We start from the raw sequence: 13760 nt of genomic DNA, 5'->3' as shown, positions 1-13760 counted from the left end.
TATGCGCACACCTATTCCATAGCACTCCTAGTACAAATAGCGCTGGTCGGCAAGTGTGACAAGCAGTCAATACTAATTTTAAAGCGACCATGCCCCTGATATGAAATAACAACACACAAGATCCTCTGAGGTATTAAAAATGTTGCTGAGCGTCCACAACCCCTCAACAATAATGTAAGGCACTAAGCATGACGTCTCATTTACCCCAGAAGCACTGATATGTCTGTGTGAATTACCTTTAGTCCCATGGCTATGATATAAATGAGGGTGTATCTACTTATGGCCTGCAGTGCACTTACCTGTTAAAGGCACCAACTCCACTGAGCTTACCAACAATTAAGAACTATTTCCCGTAGAGAGCAGAAGATATAGGAGAAGAGAGCCATGACAATCCAGCAAAAGGAGGCTAAGGACAGGTCCCCATGACATGTGGGATGGAGGTTATGACTGAAATCTCATAAGGAAATACTGCGTCACCACTCAGTTCTCCTATACCCCTTGATCCAAGAATCAGTAAACAAGAGGGGTAACGAGTCTCACAAAGGTCTGAGCACCCCTTTCTACATAGAAACTGGAACAACTCTAATCTTCCACTAGGAACTCTCATTTCATAGGTACATTATTGTTACTTCTATATTTATGAGGCACTTTTGAGGGGAAACATTGGTCTTAGATAAATTAGAAAACTCCTATTAATGGTGTAAAGACTGGTGCACATCAAAGTTTCAGCTACTCCATGCTAGAGGCAAAGCAGAACAAAGTGATTGCTGGGAGATGGGGTGGAGCAAGGCTCTCAATGTAGGAGTGTTTTGCCTCCTCCTGGTTGACAGGAAATATATCCATGTAATGATTCGTGGACTCTCATCATAGTATGAAAAACATGTATTTTTAAATTTAAATTTGTCACTTGTCATACACTATAATAGTAATTTATTTCTATGCAAATTCATATTTATGATATTGCTTTCACTCTCTATTTATAACATATGCTATAAAAATTACCAAAATAGATGTCAGGATGTAAAGAAGTAAGCACTGCTTAAATGGATTATAAAAATATTTTCCCAAAAGTTATGTTGTCACACTGGACATGAAAGTCATTTTGCTTTAAACAAGACTTTGAGTATCAGTATTTAAAACAAATATGGCACAGTTTGAAATAATTAGGTTTTACCTGAATTAATAAAATTTTGAATATGCTCCACCACTAGTTCACAAGACAAACCAATAGCGTGTTTGAAGTTTGCTGAAGCAGCATCCCAATAAGAGTGATCTCCATGACTGCGACTTAACCACAATGACATTACAGGCAAAAGAAGATGGACAACGGCATAAATAGCAAACCCTGGGCCTGAAAGAGAAACACATAGTACACATGAAATAACCAGAGGTTACAGAACCATTAACAACTGACTGGACTTAACAGGCAAGTTAAATGTTACAAAAACCTATAATCAGAAGGGGAAAAATGCTTTCTTTAGAGAAAGGTTGAAAAAATTATAAAAAAAAGGGTGAAATTAAGTTCTAAAAACAGTGCAAATTTCCTACTATAAAATAAACCTTTAAGCACATTGAAAAGCAATTAAGAAGTTAGAATTATTCCATGGTGTTATAAAAACTGAATTTAGCAAATAGAGTATCACAAATGTAAACATTGTAATAAACATATTCCCAAACACAGACAAGGGACATTGGCTAGCACGGGTTTATCAATATTATTCTTGGAGCTTTTAATGAACTCTAAAGTATCTGTCCCATAGCTCAGATATGTGGAGAAACCCCAACTTGTAAATGTATTCATGTAATGTTTTTATTGCTACCAGATATTAGATTTGTTTTTATCTAGGTAATTACTACTAGGTGGACATGAAAAAGCTTTTGGACTGGGGTGTCGTATAGTATTGCAGCATAATATTTGCCATGTTGCTGGAGTGGGCTGGACCCACACTAGTATTCTCATTATCCTAGCATTTATTTGATGTTCCTATTGTAATCATTAAGTTCTCAGCTGCCAACACATAGTTTATTCCTGATATCGTTGGGCCTTACTTTGCTTTACAATATGAGATATGCTTTCAGTGCAGGCTGGTCTCACGCTAATGCCTCTATCTATGGTCCTCACACTGAGACTACTTTACATACGCTATATGGATAGCGTCAGATCTATAGGCTTAGTTATTGAGGCTAAACACAGCGCACTCTACCTATCGCATCTAAACAACCACCCCCCCCATAATAAACCTCCTAGTCTAGGAGGGCTAACTATGCGGCTTCTCTAGTCTATGCCGCACCTTCACTGTTCTCTTTTAATATACACTCAATCTATATAAGCACGTTATAAAACCCTATAAAATCGAGGTTTACTAATGAGATCCGAAAGTGGTCTCCTTTGTTCATAATTGCCTTCTTCCACCTTCGTGTTTTCTATCATTTATGATGGTCCGAGAGTGGCCTAGGGTGTCAAGTAGAAGGTTTCTAAATGATTGGCATCCCATATATACAATGGTCACATGGTATGTAAATTATTGTTATTACGTTTCTTCTATGTTTATTTCACCATTCCTGTAACATTGAAGCCTTACTGTATGTGACATGTGATGCACAAACTTGTTTTTATGATTGATGTATGCCTTTAAATTTACCTCAATAAAAATATTTAAAAAAAAAAAAAAAAAAAAGCTTTTGGACTTATGTTCTTTGTTCGATGGCTGAGCTCTTCAACTTCCCATCTTAAAGTGAATGTAAATTTTGATGCTAAAGTGCTCGTTTTTTAAAAATTCGATTAAAAACAGGGGCACTTTAATTCATCAAAATTTACATTTCACTCGTGTTGTGAAAAAAAGTTACTTTTTAAACTTGACAGCAGCTCCAGCTTCCTCCGGTCGTCGCAAGCCATTTCTGATGTCAGAAATGATGGATAGCTCATCCTCCAATCACGGCTTCCCCCCCGGGAGAATCAGTGTCTGATTTAACGCCGTGATTGAAGGAAGCCGGATTCCTCATTTTAGACCCAGGAAGAGGCTTTGCAACGGGTGTAGGAAGCTGGAGCTGCTGTAAAGATTAAAGGGGCAGTCTAGTCAAAAATAAACTTTCATGATTCAGATAGGGCATGTAATTTTAAGCAACTTTCCAATTTACTTCTATTATCTAATTTGCTCAATTCTTTAGATATCCTTTGTTGAAGAAACAGCAATGCACATGTGTGAGCCAATCACACAAGGCCTCTATGTGCATCAACCAATCAGCAGCTACTGAGCATATCTAGATATGCTTTTCAGCAAGTGATACCAAGAGAATGAAGCAAATGAGATAATAGAAGTAAATTAGAAAGTTGTTTAAAATGACATGCTCTTTCTAAATCACAAAAGAAAAAAATTGGGTTTCATGTCCCTTTAAAAGGTAAGTTTTTTTTTCACAACAGGAGTGAAATGTAAATTTTGATGAATTAAAGTGCCTCTGTTTTTAATCAAAGTTTTAAAAACCGGGCACTTTAGCATCAAAATTTACATTCACTTTAAGCATAGAACCCCTGAGAATTACAACTGACAAGAAATGTGCTTTGTCTTTATGGAACATAAACATTATAGCTGGGAGATGGTTCCTGTTAGGGATTTTTAAACAACATAGGAAAGGGAGGCTTTCTACTAACACTGATTTTCCCTTCAGTATTGAAGACTCCTAGTCTGGTAAGAATTCATTTTGATGCTTTACATTTTTGTGTTCATTTTTATATAGTGGTACAGCTGTGAAGGAGCTCCTGTTATTTAGCGGAAGACTTTAACGTGAAGCAATACCCCTAACAAACTTGTAAGCCAAAACTAAACTTGCTGGGGCACACTAGGAAAGGGTGTGCTATATAATATGGTGTTTTTTTCTCTCTCCAACAATTAAAAGAAACCAGGAGCATTAACAAGTATAAGACAGATTTAGTAACAAAAATAGAAATCAGTCTATTCAGTGTATAATGAAACACACAAAGTAGTCAGTAAAAGGAAAATTGAATGTCATAAAGATACTAAATATTCTTCTCCTAATAATCTATTTTGATTTTTTTAAAAAAGAAAACCTATTTGTATAAGTGATGTAGAAATGATACCTTTAATAGCTAAGAGAGGGGAAAAATTTTCAGAAAACTCAGGTCCCTTTGTCAGACACAGAGAGAAGGAAATAACATATTAGACAGTAGTGATGCACCGAAATGGAAATTCTGGACCGAAACCGAATCCGAAAATCCGGGATGCACTTTAGCCGAAAACCGAAACTGATACCGAAAATGTATTTTTTCAAATTAGTTTTTTTTTAGTGTTTTTTTTTTTTGCATAATTAGAGCCAATAAAAAAAGCCCACACTTTTATTGAAAGTAACACACTAAAATTGGACAAAAATATCTTAAAACAATAATATGCTACACAATAATTTTACCAATAAAAAAAAAAAACAGGCAAAAAATGCAATTTTCGACCAAAATGACCAAAATTTTGGTGCATCCCTACTTAAAACAATTAGAAATATCAATATACTGTTTTATTCTTCATTTAGTACTATGTAACAATCATATTTAACAGGTGTTTTTTTTACCAATATCCAAATAAAGTATAATCCTAGAAAACTCATTGTATGCAGAACAGTAAGTGAAGTAATAAACTTAAACAGCAGCTCTAGGCTAGCATCAAATTTGAAATATGCTACACAATAATTTTACCGAAACTAACAGGCAAAAAAACCGAAAACCGAAATAGCCAAAAATGCCATTTTCGGCCGAAACTTTCTGCGGCCGAAATTTCGGTGCATCCCTATTAGACAGGGTTCACCAAATTCCTAGTTATAGGTGTTTTTCCTAGAACTTGTCTAGGAATAAATCAATACAATTTTATTAACATTAATTTTTCTAAGAAATAATATATTTTTTTAACTTGACTGCTTACAATATATTAATAAAGCTTTTCAGGAAAGTTTCTAGCACACTACAAAGGCATAATAAGTTGGACCCTTTGGCCTCTAGTTATCAAGGTCTGTCGGACCTGATCTGACAGTGCGGATCAGGTCCGACAGACCTCGCTGAATACGGCGAGCAATACGCTCGCCGTATTCAGCATGGCACCAGCAGCTCACAAGAGCTGCTGGTGCAACGCCGCCCCCTGCAGACTCGCGGCAAATAGACCGCCAGCAGGGGGTGTCAATCAACCCGATCGTACTCAATCGGGTTGATTTCCGGCGATGTCTGTCCACCTGCTCAGAGCAGGCGGACAGGTTATGGAGCAGCAGTCTTTGTGACCACTGCTTCATAACTGCAGTTTCTGGCGAGCCTGCAGGCTCGCCAGAAACACGGGGCATCAAGCTCCATTCGGAGCTTGATACATATGCCCCTTTGTCTATGAAAATCTTGAACAACTGGAGAAATGCATTCTTTATGTGGAAGCTTTTAAAAAAGAACTCTTGAAAGGTTTTTGTTTGGGTAGCAAGCATGGACGTCGGCAGAAATTTTTCCAGGGGGTGGGGTTTTTAAAAGTTAACTATACAAAGACATATATATATATATATATATATATATATATATATATATATATATATATACACTGTATATATATGTGTATATATATATATATATATATATATATATATATACACACATACTGTATATATATATATATATATATATATATATATATATATATATAATCAGGGGTTGAAAATAATTCCAAAATACTACTAGTCCTACACTATACATTTTGAAATCACTATATGCTAAACGTTTTGTTTTTTTTATTCTTTATTTTGCAATATAACAAAGGAACAAAAGTACATCACATGATTTGTTTACATTCATAGAAATGCTAAATAAAACATCACATTACTCGTGTTGTACATATCAATAGAAAATAACTGTATAATGAGCATACAGGTCAACAAAAACAATAATTGTGTCGCGATGAGACCAGACAAATGGCCGTACACTGTTCAATTCTTAACATTTTTAACTTTCTCTGTTACTTTTTTCCACAATTAACCTAAAATCAAATAAGGAGAAATAAAAAGAAGAGAATAAAGAAATAAGAGAGAAATAATAATAATATCTTACACTTGTCTCCAAATTAAGGGAAAACTATTTGATTGATCAGTTGTAGAAATAACGGAAAGTTATGAAACTAAGAAATTATCTGCATCTGGGTCTTGATGGGCAATGAAATAATCACATTGTCCCACCCAGAAAGGCTTTGAGTTTATTTTCTGTAAAAATCATGGGGTCATATTGGTCTACAATCATTTGATGAAGCATGTTTTGAATAAAAGCCGAAAATCCTGAAGAACCCTTACTTTTCCATGATCTAAGGATAGTTTGTCTGACCAATAGTATTGCAGTATTAATTAGATGCTTGTTATGATAAGAAGGATCCTTAACTAAATAAAATACTTGGGCAGGGCTGATTTAAATTTTTGTGATAAAAAATGCATTAAGCCAGAAGATGACCTTATTCCAAAATTTCTGGAGTTTGGGACAAAACCACAACATATGTATCTGCTATGGTCTGCTTAAGGCGCGCAACATATGGTCTGCTTAAACATGGGGACAAAACATTCTTTAGATATATCAGTGAAAGAAGAAAAAATAAGGTAGGAATAGTAAAATTGAAATCAGTTGATGGTAGAATAATAGAAGGAGATAAGCAGATTGCAGACTGTCTCAATGATTACTTCTGTTCTGTTTTCACTAAAGATTGTGAAGATACAATGTCTACATTAAGGGATGCTATGCAAAATAGAAACAAGCTTAACAGTAATCTTTTTACAGAGGATGAGGTTTTGTTAGCATTATCAAAAATAAATGTTACAAAGGCAGTGGGTCCTGATAATATTCATCCAAGGGTTTTAAAAGAACTTCGTTCAGTGCTAACTGTCCCATTAACTGATCTGTTTAATCAGTCACTATTAACAGGAGCTGTCCCAGATGATTGGAGAATAGCAAATGTAATACCTCTTCATAAAAAGGGCAGTAGAGAAGAATCTGGCAACTACAGGCCAGTTAGTTTAACTTCAGTAGTAGGGAAATTAATGGAAAGCCTCTTAAAGGAAAGAATTATGACTTACATAAAGACAAACAATTTAGAGGACCAAAATCAGCATGGTTTTACTTCAGGGAGATCATGTCAGACTAATCTAATTGACTTCTTTGATTATGTAACAAAAGTATTAGACAAGGGAGGAGCAGTTGATGTAGCATATCTAGATTTCAGCAAAGCATTTGACACCGTCCCACACAATAAACTTATTCACAAACTATATCTCCTTGGTCTAGATTCAAAAATTGTGAACTGGGTGGAATGCTGGCTTAAGGACAGAAAACAAAGTGTCTTAGTAAATGGAGTTCATTCAGCAGAGGGGGCTGTTACTAGTGGTGTTCCTCAGGGGTCAGTTCTGGGGCCTGTTTTGTTTAACATATTTATCTGCGATATCAGCAAAGGGCTACAGGGGAAAGTATGTCTCTTTGCAGATGATACAAAAATTTGCAACAGAGTGGATGTTCCAGGGGGGGTAGACAAAATGAGAAGTGATATACAACAATTGGAGGATTGGACAAACGACTGGGATCTAAAGTTTAACACAGCAAAGTGTAAAATAATGCATTTAGGGAAGAAAAATCCAAATGTTAATTACAGACTCAATGACACTTTACTGACTGTTACAGACGAGGAACAGGACTTGGGAATTATTATTTCAGATGATTTAAAACTTAGTAAACAATGTAGTAAGGCAGCGAGTAAGGCTAGCAGAATGCTTGGATGTATTGGTAGAGGTATTTGCAGCAGAAATAGTAAGGTTCTTATGCCACTTTATAGATCATTAGTTAGGCCTCATCTTGAGTATTGTGTGCAGTTCTGGAGGCCATATCTTCAGAAGGATATTAACAAACTTGAATCTGTGCAAAGGAGGGCTACCAAAATGGTACATGGTCTAAAAAATAAAACTTACCAGGATAGGCTCAATGACCTAAATATGTATAGCTTAGAGGAGAGAAGGGAAAGAGGTGATATGATAGCAACTTTCAAGTACATTAAAGGGTTTAGTAAAACTGAGGCTGTGGGTATTTTACATAAAATGGAAAATTCAAGAACAAGGGGTCATGAGCTCAAGCTAAAGGGTAGTAGATTCAGGAGTAATTTGAGGAAGCACTTCTTTACAGAAAGAGTGATTGATTTATGGAATAAACTTCCTCAAGAGGTAGTAGCAACAAACACTGTGGGGGACTTTAAAAATGCATGGGACAAGCATAGGGCTATCCTACGAACTAGATAAGTTTATACTGTTAGGTAAGGTGGGGCAGACTTGCTGGGCCTATGGCTCTTATCTGCCGTCAATATCTATGTTTCTATGTTTCTATGCTTAAGGCGCGCAACATCTGGTGCAGGCATTAAACTGGTGGGGGACCATTTGGACATTATATATGGGGTAATATACGATCTATTAAGAAGTCTCATATGCGCTTCTCTCAGAGAGGTAGACAAAGTATATTCAGATATTATTGAGAAGCTTCCCTTAAAATCATCAAACCTGAGATTATTAAAGTTTTCTACCCAATTATTATTAAGACCAATCAAGTTTAGGTTAGCTGCATTACTGGACAGTAATCTATATACTGAAGAAAGAGCATGAAGACATGCTTGAAAGACTTTAATAACAGAGTCCAAAGCCCCCAAAAAGCACAAGTTTTTATCTATAATTTTATATGAAGTTAAAGGGACACTGAACCCAAATTTTTTCTTTCGTGATTCAGATAGAGCATGAAATTTTAAGCAACTTTTTAATTTACTCCTATTTTCAAATTTTCTTCATTCTCTTGGTATCTTTATTTGAAATGCAAGAATGTAAGTTTAGATGCTGGCCCATTTTTGGTGAACAACCTGGGTTGTTCTTGCTTAATGATGGATAAATTCATCCATCAATAAAAAAGTGCTGTCCGGAGTTCTGAACCTAAAAAGAAAAAGCTTAGATGCCTTATTTTTCAAATAAAGATAGCAAGAGAACGAAGGAAAAATGATAATAGGAGTAAATTAGAAAGTTGCTTAAAATTGCATGCTCTATCTGAATCACGAAAGAAAAAATTTGGGTACAGTGTCCCTTTAACCCCTTAATGACCACAGCACTTTTCCATTTTCTGTCCGTTTGGGACCAAGGCTATTTTTACATTTTTGCGGTGTTTGTGTTTAGCTGTAATTTTCCTCTTACTCATTTACTGTACCCACACATATTATATACCGTTTTTCTCGCCACTAAATGGACTTTCTAAAGATACCATTATTTTCATCATATCTTATAATTTACTATAAAAAAAAATATAAAATATGAGGAAAAATTGAAAAAAACACACTTTTTCTAACTTTGACCCCCAAAATCTGTTACATATCTACAACCACCAAAAAATACCCATGCTAAATAGTTTCAAAATTTTGTCCTGAGTTTAGAAATACCCAATGCTTACATGTTCTTTGCAAGTTATAGGGCCATAAATACAAGTAGCACTTTGCTATTTCCAAACCACTTTTTTCCAAAATTAGCGCTAGTTACATTAGAACACTAATATCTTTCAGGAATCCCTGAATATCCCTTGACATGTACATATTTTTTTTTAGTAGACATCCCAAAGTATTGATCTAGGACAATTTTGGTATATTTCATACCACCATTTCACCGCCAAATGCGATCAAATACAAAAAATCGTTCACTTTTTCACAAATTTTTTCACAAACTTTTGGTTTCTCACTGAAATTATTTACAAACAACTTGTGCAATTATGGCATAAATGGTTGTAAATTCTTCTCTGGGATCCCCTTTGTTCAGAAATAGCAGACATATATGGCTTTGGCGTTGCTTTTTGGTAATTAGAAGGCCGCTAAATGCCACTGCGCACCACAAGTGTATTATGCCCAGCAGTTAAGGGGTTAATTAGGGAGCTTTTAGGGAGCTTGTAGGGTTAATTTTAGCTTTAGTGTAGTATAGTAGACAACCCCAAGTATTGATCTAGGCACATTTTGGTATATTTCATGCCACCATTTGCGATCAAATTGAAAAAAAAGTTAAATTTTTCACAATTTTAGGTTTCTCACTGAAATAATTTACAAACAGCTTGTGCAATTATGGCACAAATGGTTGTAAATACTTGTCTGGGATCCCCTTTGTTCAGAAATAGCAGACATATATGACTTTGGCGTTGCTTTCTGGTAATTAGAAGGCCGCTAAATCCTGCTGCGCCTCACACGTGTATTCTGGCTAGCAGTGAAGGGGTTAATTAGGGAGTTTGTAGGGAGCTTGCAGGATTAATTTTAGCTTTAGTGTAGAGATCAGCCTCCCACCTGACACATCCCACCCCCTGATCCCTCCCAAACAGCTCCCTTCCCTCCCCCACCCCACAATTGTCCCCGCCATCTTAAGTACTGGCAGAAAGTCTGCCAGTACTAAAATAAAAGGGTTTTTTAAAAAATAAATAATTTTTTTTAGCATATTTACATATGCTAGGGTGTAGGATCCCCCCCTTAGCCCCCAACCTCCCTGATCCCCCCCAAAACCGCTCTCTGACCATCCCCTCTGCCTCATTGGGGGCCATCTTGGGTACTGGCAGCTGTCTGCCAGTACCCAGTTTGCAAAAAAAAAGGGCTTTTTTTATATTTATTTGGCTTTTTTCTGTAGTGTAGCTTCCCCCCCACACAGACAAACCCCCACCACCTTGCTGATCTTTTTTTTTTTTTAAAAAATATTAGGGCATTTAAACATTTTTATTAACACATTTTTTGTAGTGTAGCGGTTCCCACCCGCTCCCTCCCCGTGCACGCGCCCGCCTTCCCGTGCACGCGCGCGCGTCCGTGCGCCCCCCCGCTCGTCCCCGCCCACGATCCCGCCCCCCCTGCACATAACCAGGGCCATCGATGGCCGCCACCCGCCTCCCGGTCCGGCTCCCACCCACCAACGCAGGGAACCACCGATCTCCGGTGCAGAGAGGGCCACAGAGTGGCTCTCTCTGCACCGGATGGCTTAAAAAAGTTATTGCAGGATGCCTCCATATCGAGGCATCACTGCAATAACCGGAAAGCAGCTGGAAGCGAGCAGGATCGCTTCCAGCTGCTTTCCAAACCGAGGACGTGCAGGGTACGTTCTCAGGCATTAACTGCCTTTTTTTTTAGGACGTACCCTGCACGTCCTCGTCGTTAAGGGGTTAAATAATGTCTTATTTGTAGATAAGCAAAGAAATCCTTCTTGCTCAGGGAATATTCTGGAGAAAGATTTTCGAATGTCAAACTATAGTTTGAGGGTCAATCAATTGATAGATACATTTTAATCCTTTCTGGGACCAAAGCCTAAAAACATGAGAATGGAGTCCAGGTTCAAAATCCGGATTACCCATGATTGGTAGATATTTTGAAAAACAGATATCTATCTGCAGTTCTTTATTTATTTTATGCCAAGCTTGTAATATATTAAAGATAGTGTATTTTGGCAAAATTGACTTGAGATTTTGAAGATTATGTACTAACGCTTTCAAAGAGTATGGAAAGAGTAATATTTTTTCTTCTTGATAGTGGGAAGTATAGTTGGCTTCAGTTGACCAATCTAGTGCAACCTTAGCCATACATGCCCAATTATAAAATTTGATATTGGGAAATGCCAGGCCTCCATCCTTCTTGGGCTAGGCGAGTTTTAAAATGGCAATACATGGTTTTCTTAAACCCCATAAAAATGAGCATTGGAAGTTAAATAAATGGATGTCTTTACTCTGTAAGAAAATCAGTACATTTTGGAGAAGGAACGGGAGCTATGAAAATAAATTGTGATTTTCGCTGAGAGAGTAAGAGGGAGCCTTGCCCATCTTTTGAGAGCAGCTGAACATTCCCTCCAAACTGGTTTGAAATTTAGAGCATACCAATTATCAGGGTTATTGGAGAGCATAATACCTAAATATTTCATTTTACCTTCTGCTTGTATAAAAGGATTAGATGGGAAGCTATCTTTCTTTTTCTTTATCCATAATAATTCTGGCATATATATATTTATTAAAGAATCCTGTGAGCACAAGCACATATGCCACATCCATACTTACAATTGTTTATGTATTACATATAAATAAAAGTAAAGTGCACATAGGTCTTGAAAGCATGTATTCTGCCAAAACAAGCCACATATAGACACATTAACCTGTTTCCTGTCACTTTAAACTCATCAGTATATGCCCTAATCCTCATTACAACCACCATACTGCCTGCCACTTGTTGCCTGCAGACTGTTTTTGTTTAACTGCAAGTAGCATTTTCTTAGGCTGCTGCTGGAAGCAAAAAGTCCCAAAATAGTGTAGTCTAAGGAAGGGTTAAATTAGCATGCACATGCAGAATAGGGGACTCAAGAGGAGCCATACTAGGCAGACCTAGTTTCCTGTAAGCCCTGGTTTCCTTTCCCTTCCTCTTGAAAGCTGCCTGCCATTCTACAACTACTTTGTACAGACTGTGCTCCCTGATTGGTGTTTTTTGTCAGCAGTTACACAGGGTAGCAGCAGCAGGCCTTAGCAATATTTTGTATCAATCAGCACTGCTGAATGCTGCTGCACTACCCCACAAACAGTAACGAGATCGCGGCAGAGAGAGGCCCAGGACAGCAGTGTCGTACAGGGTACGGCACTGGTCCTTAAAGGGACATTATACAGTAGATTTGTCATTGCATACGGCGCTGGTCATTAAGGGATTAACAAAAGAAGATACAAATCCCATATTAAGAGACAGTCTACTCCAGAATTTGTATTGTTTTGCATAACAAGCACGGTTATATTAATATAATTTTTACCTCTGTGATTTCCTTGTATCTAAGCCTCTGCAGACTGCCTCCTTATTTCAGTTCTTTTGACATACTTGCATTTTAGCCAATCAGTGCACACTCTTAAATAACTCCACGGGAGTGAGGACGATTTTTTTATATGGCACACATGAACTAGCGCTGTCTAGCTGTGAAAAACAGTCATAATGCACTGAGATAAGAGGTGGCCTTTAAGGGCTTAGAAATTACAATATGAGCCTACCCAGGTTTAGCTTTCAACAAAGAATACAAATAGAACTAGACTAGACTGTCTCTTTAATACAAAGATGTAAATATGGCACAATATTATGGGGGAAAAAATATAATAATTTATTTTTTATAAATATTTTTCTGCACCAAAAAAGTAATAAGGTAACTGCAGGAAATCTTTGGAAATATTACAGCAACAAATAATAAAGAAATACAATTAAAGAGAAAATAGCACACAACACACATATAGTTATTTAAAATTATGGTATAGAACACTTTACCTGGAACATTTCATCACAGCATAGTTTACTTGTGATACTTTACTGTTACCCTATATTTAGTACAAGTCTTTGTGACACTTTCTCATAGTGCTATACACTTTATTTGGCTCTTCCCTGTGTCAAAGATTCTAAGGATTTCCCTACTTGAGTACAATTGAGTCAGTCATAGTAAGTGAGCAGTGAACTAGTCCAGGCAGGGAAACACAAACTGGCCTTTTTGAGGTGCTTGAGGATAGAACTGGGAAACACTGATTTCTGTGACACATTGTATGTTTACCATAGCTGCATCAGGGCAATAAATAATGAAAAGACAAGCCACTGAGTACCCCTTACAAGAGCAACAAGTACCCCGTTGGTTGAGAAGCGAGGGGTTACAATACATAGTTTTAAAACAAATTCCAAACAGACTCATAAATATAAGGACAAATCTTAGCTTTCATG

General features: G+C 36.9%; 1 protein-coding gene and 1 long non-coding RNA gene across 2 annotated transcripts in view; one reads left to right on the top strand and one right to left on the bottom strand.

The window, feature by feature from the left end:
* ARFGEF3 (ARFGEF family member 3) overlaps positions 1-13760 on the bottom strand; it is a 400722-nt gene that overhangs the window by 48067 nt on the left and 338895 nt on the right. The window contains exon 29 of the mRNA XM_053710627.1: positions 1175-1351. Within this exon, the coding sequence (XP_053566602.1) occupies positions 1175-1351 (177 nt within the window). The remainder of the gene's footprint in view (positions 1-1174; positions 1352-13760) is intronic.
* Positions 1-13760, top strand: part of LOC128656620 (uncharacterized) — a 139541-nt gene that overhangs the window by 123389 nt on the left and 2392 nt on the right. The gene's annotated exons all lie outside the window — the stretch shown is intronic.

Source organism: Bombina bombina, chromosome 4 (genome assembly GCF_027579735.1).
Source record: "Bombina bombina isolate aBomBom1 chromosome 4, aBomBom1.pri, whole genome shotgun sequence".
Lineage (NCBI taxonomy): Eukaryota > Metazoa > Chordata > Amphibia > Anura > Bombinatoridae > Bombina > Bombina bombina.
This window is presented reverse-complemented; position numbering and strand designations above follow the sequence as displayed.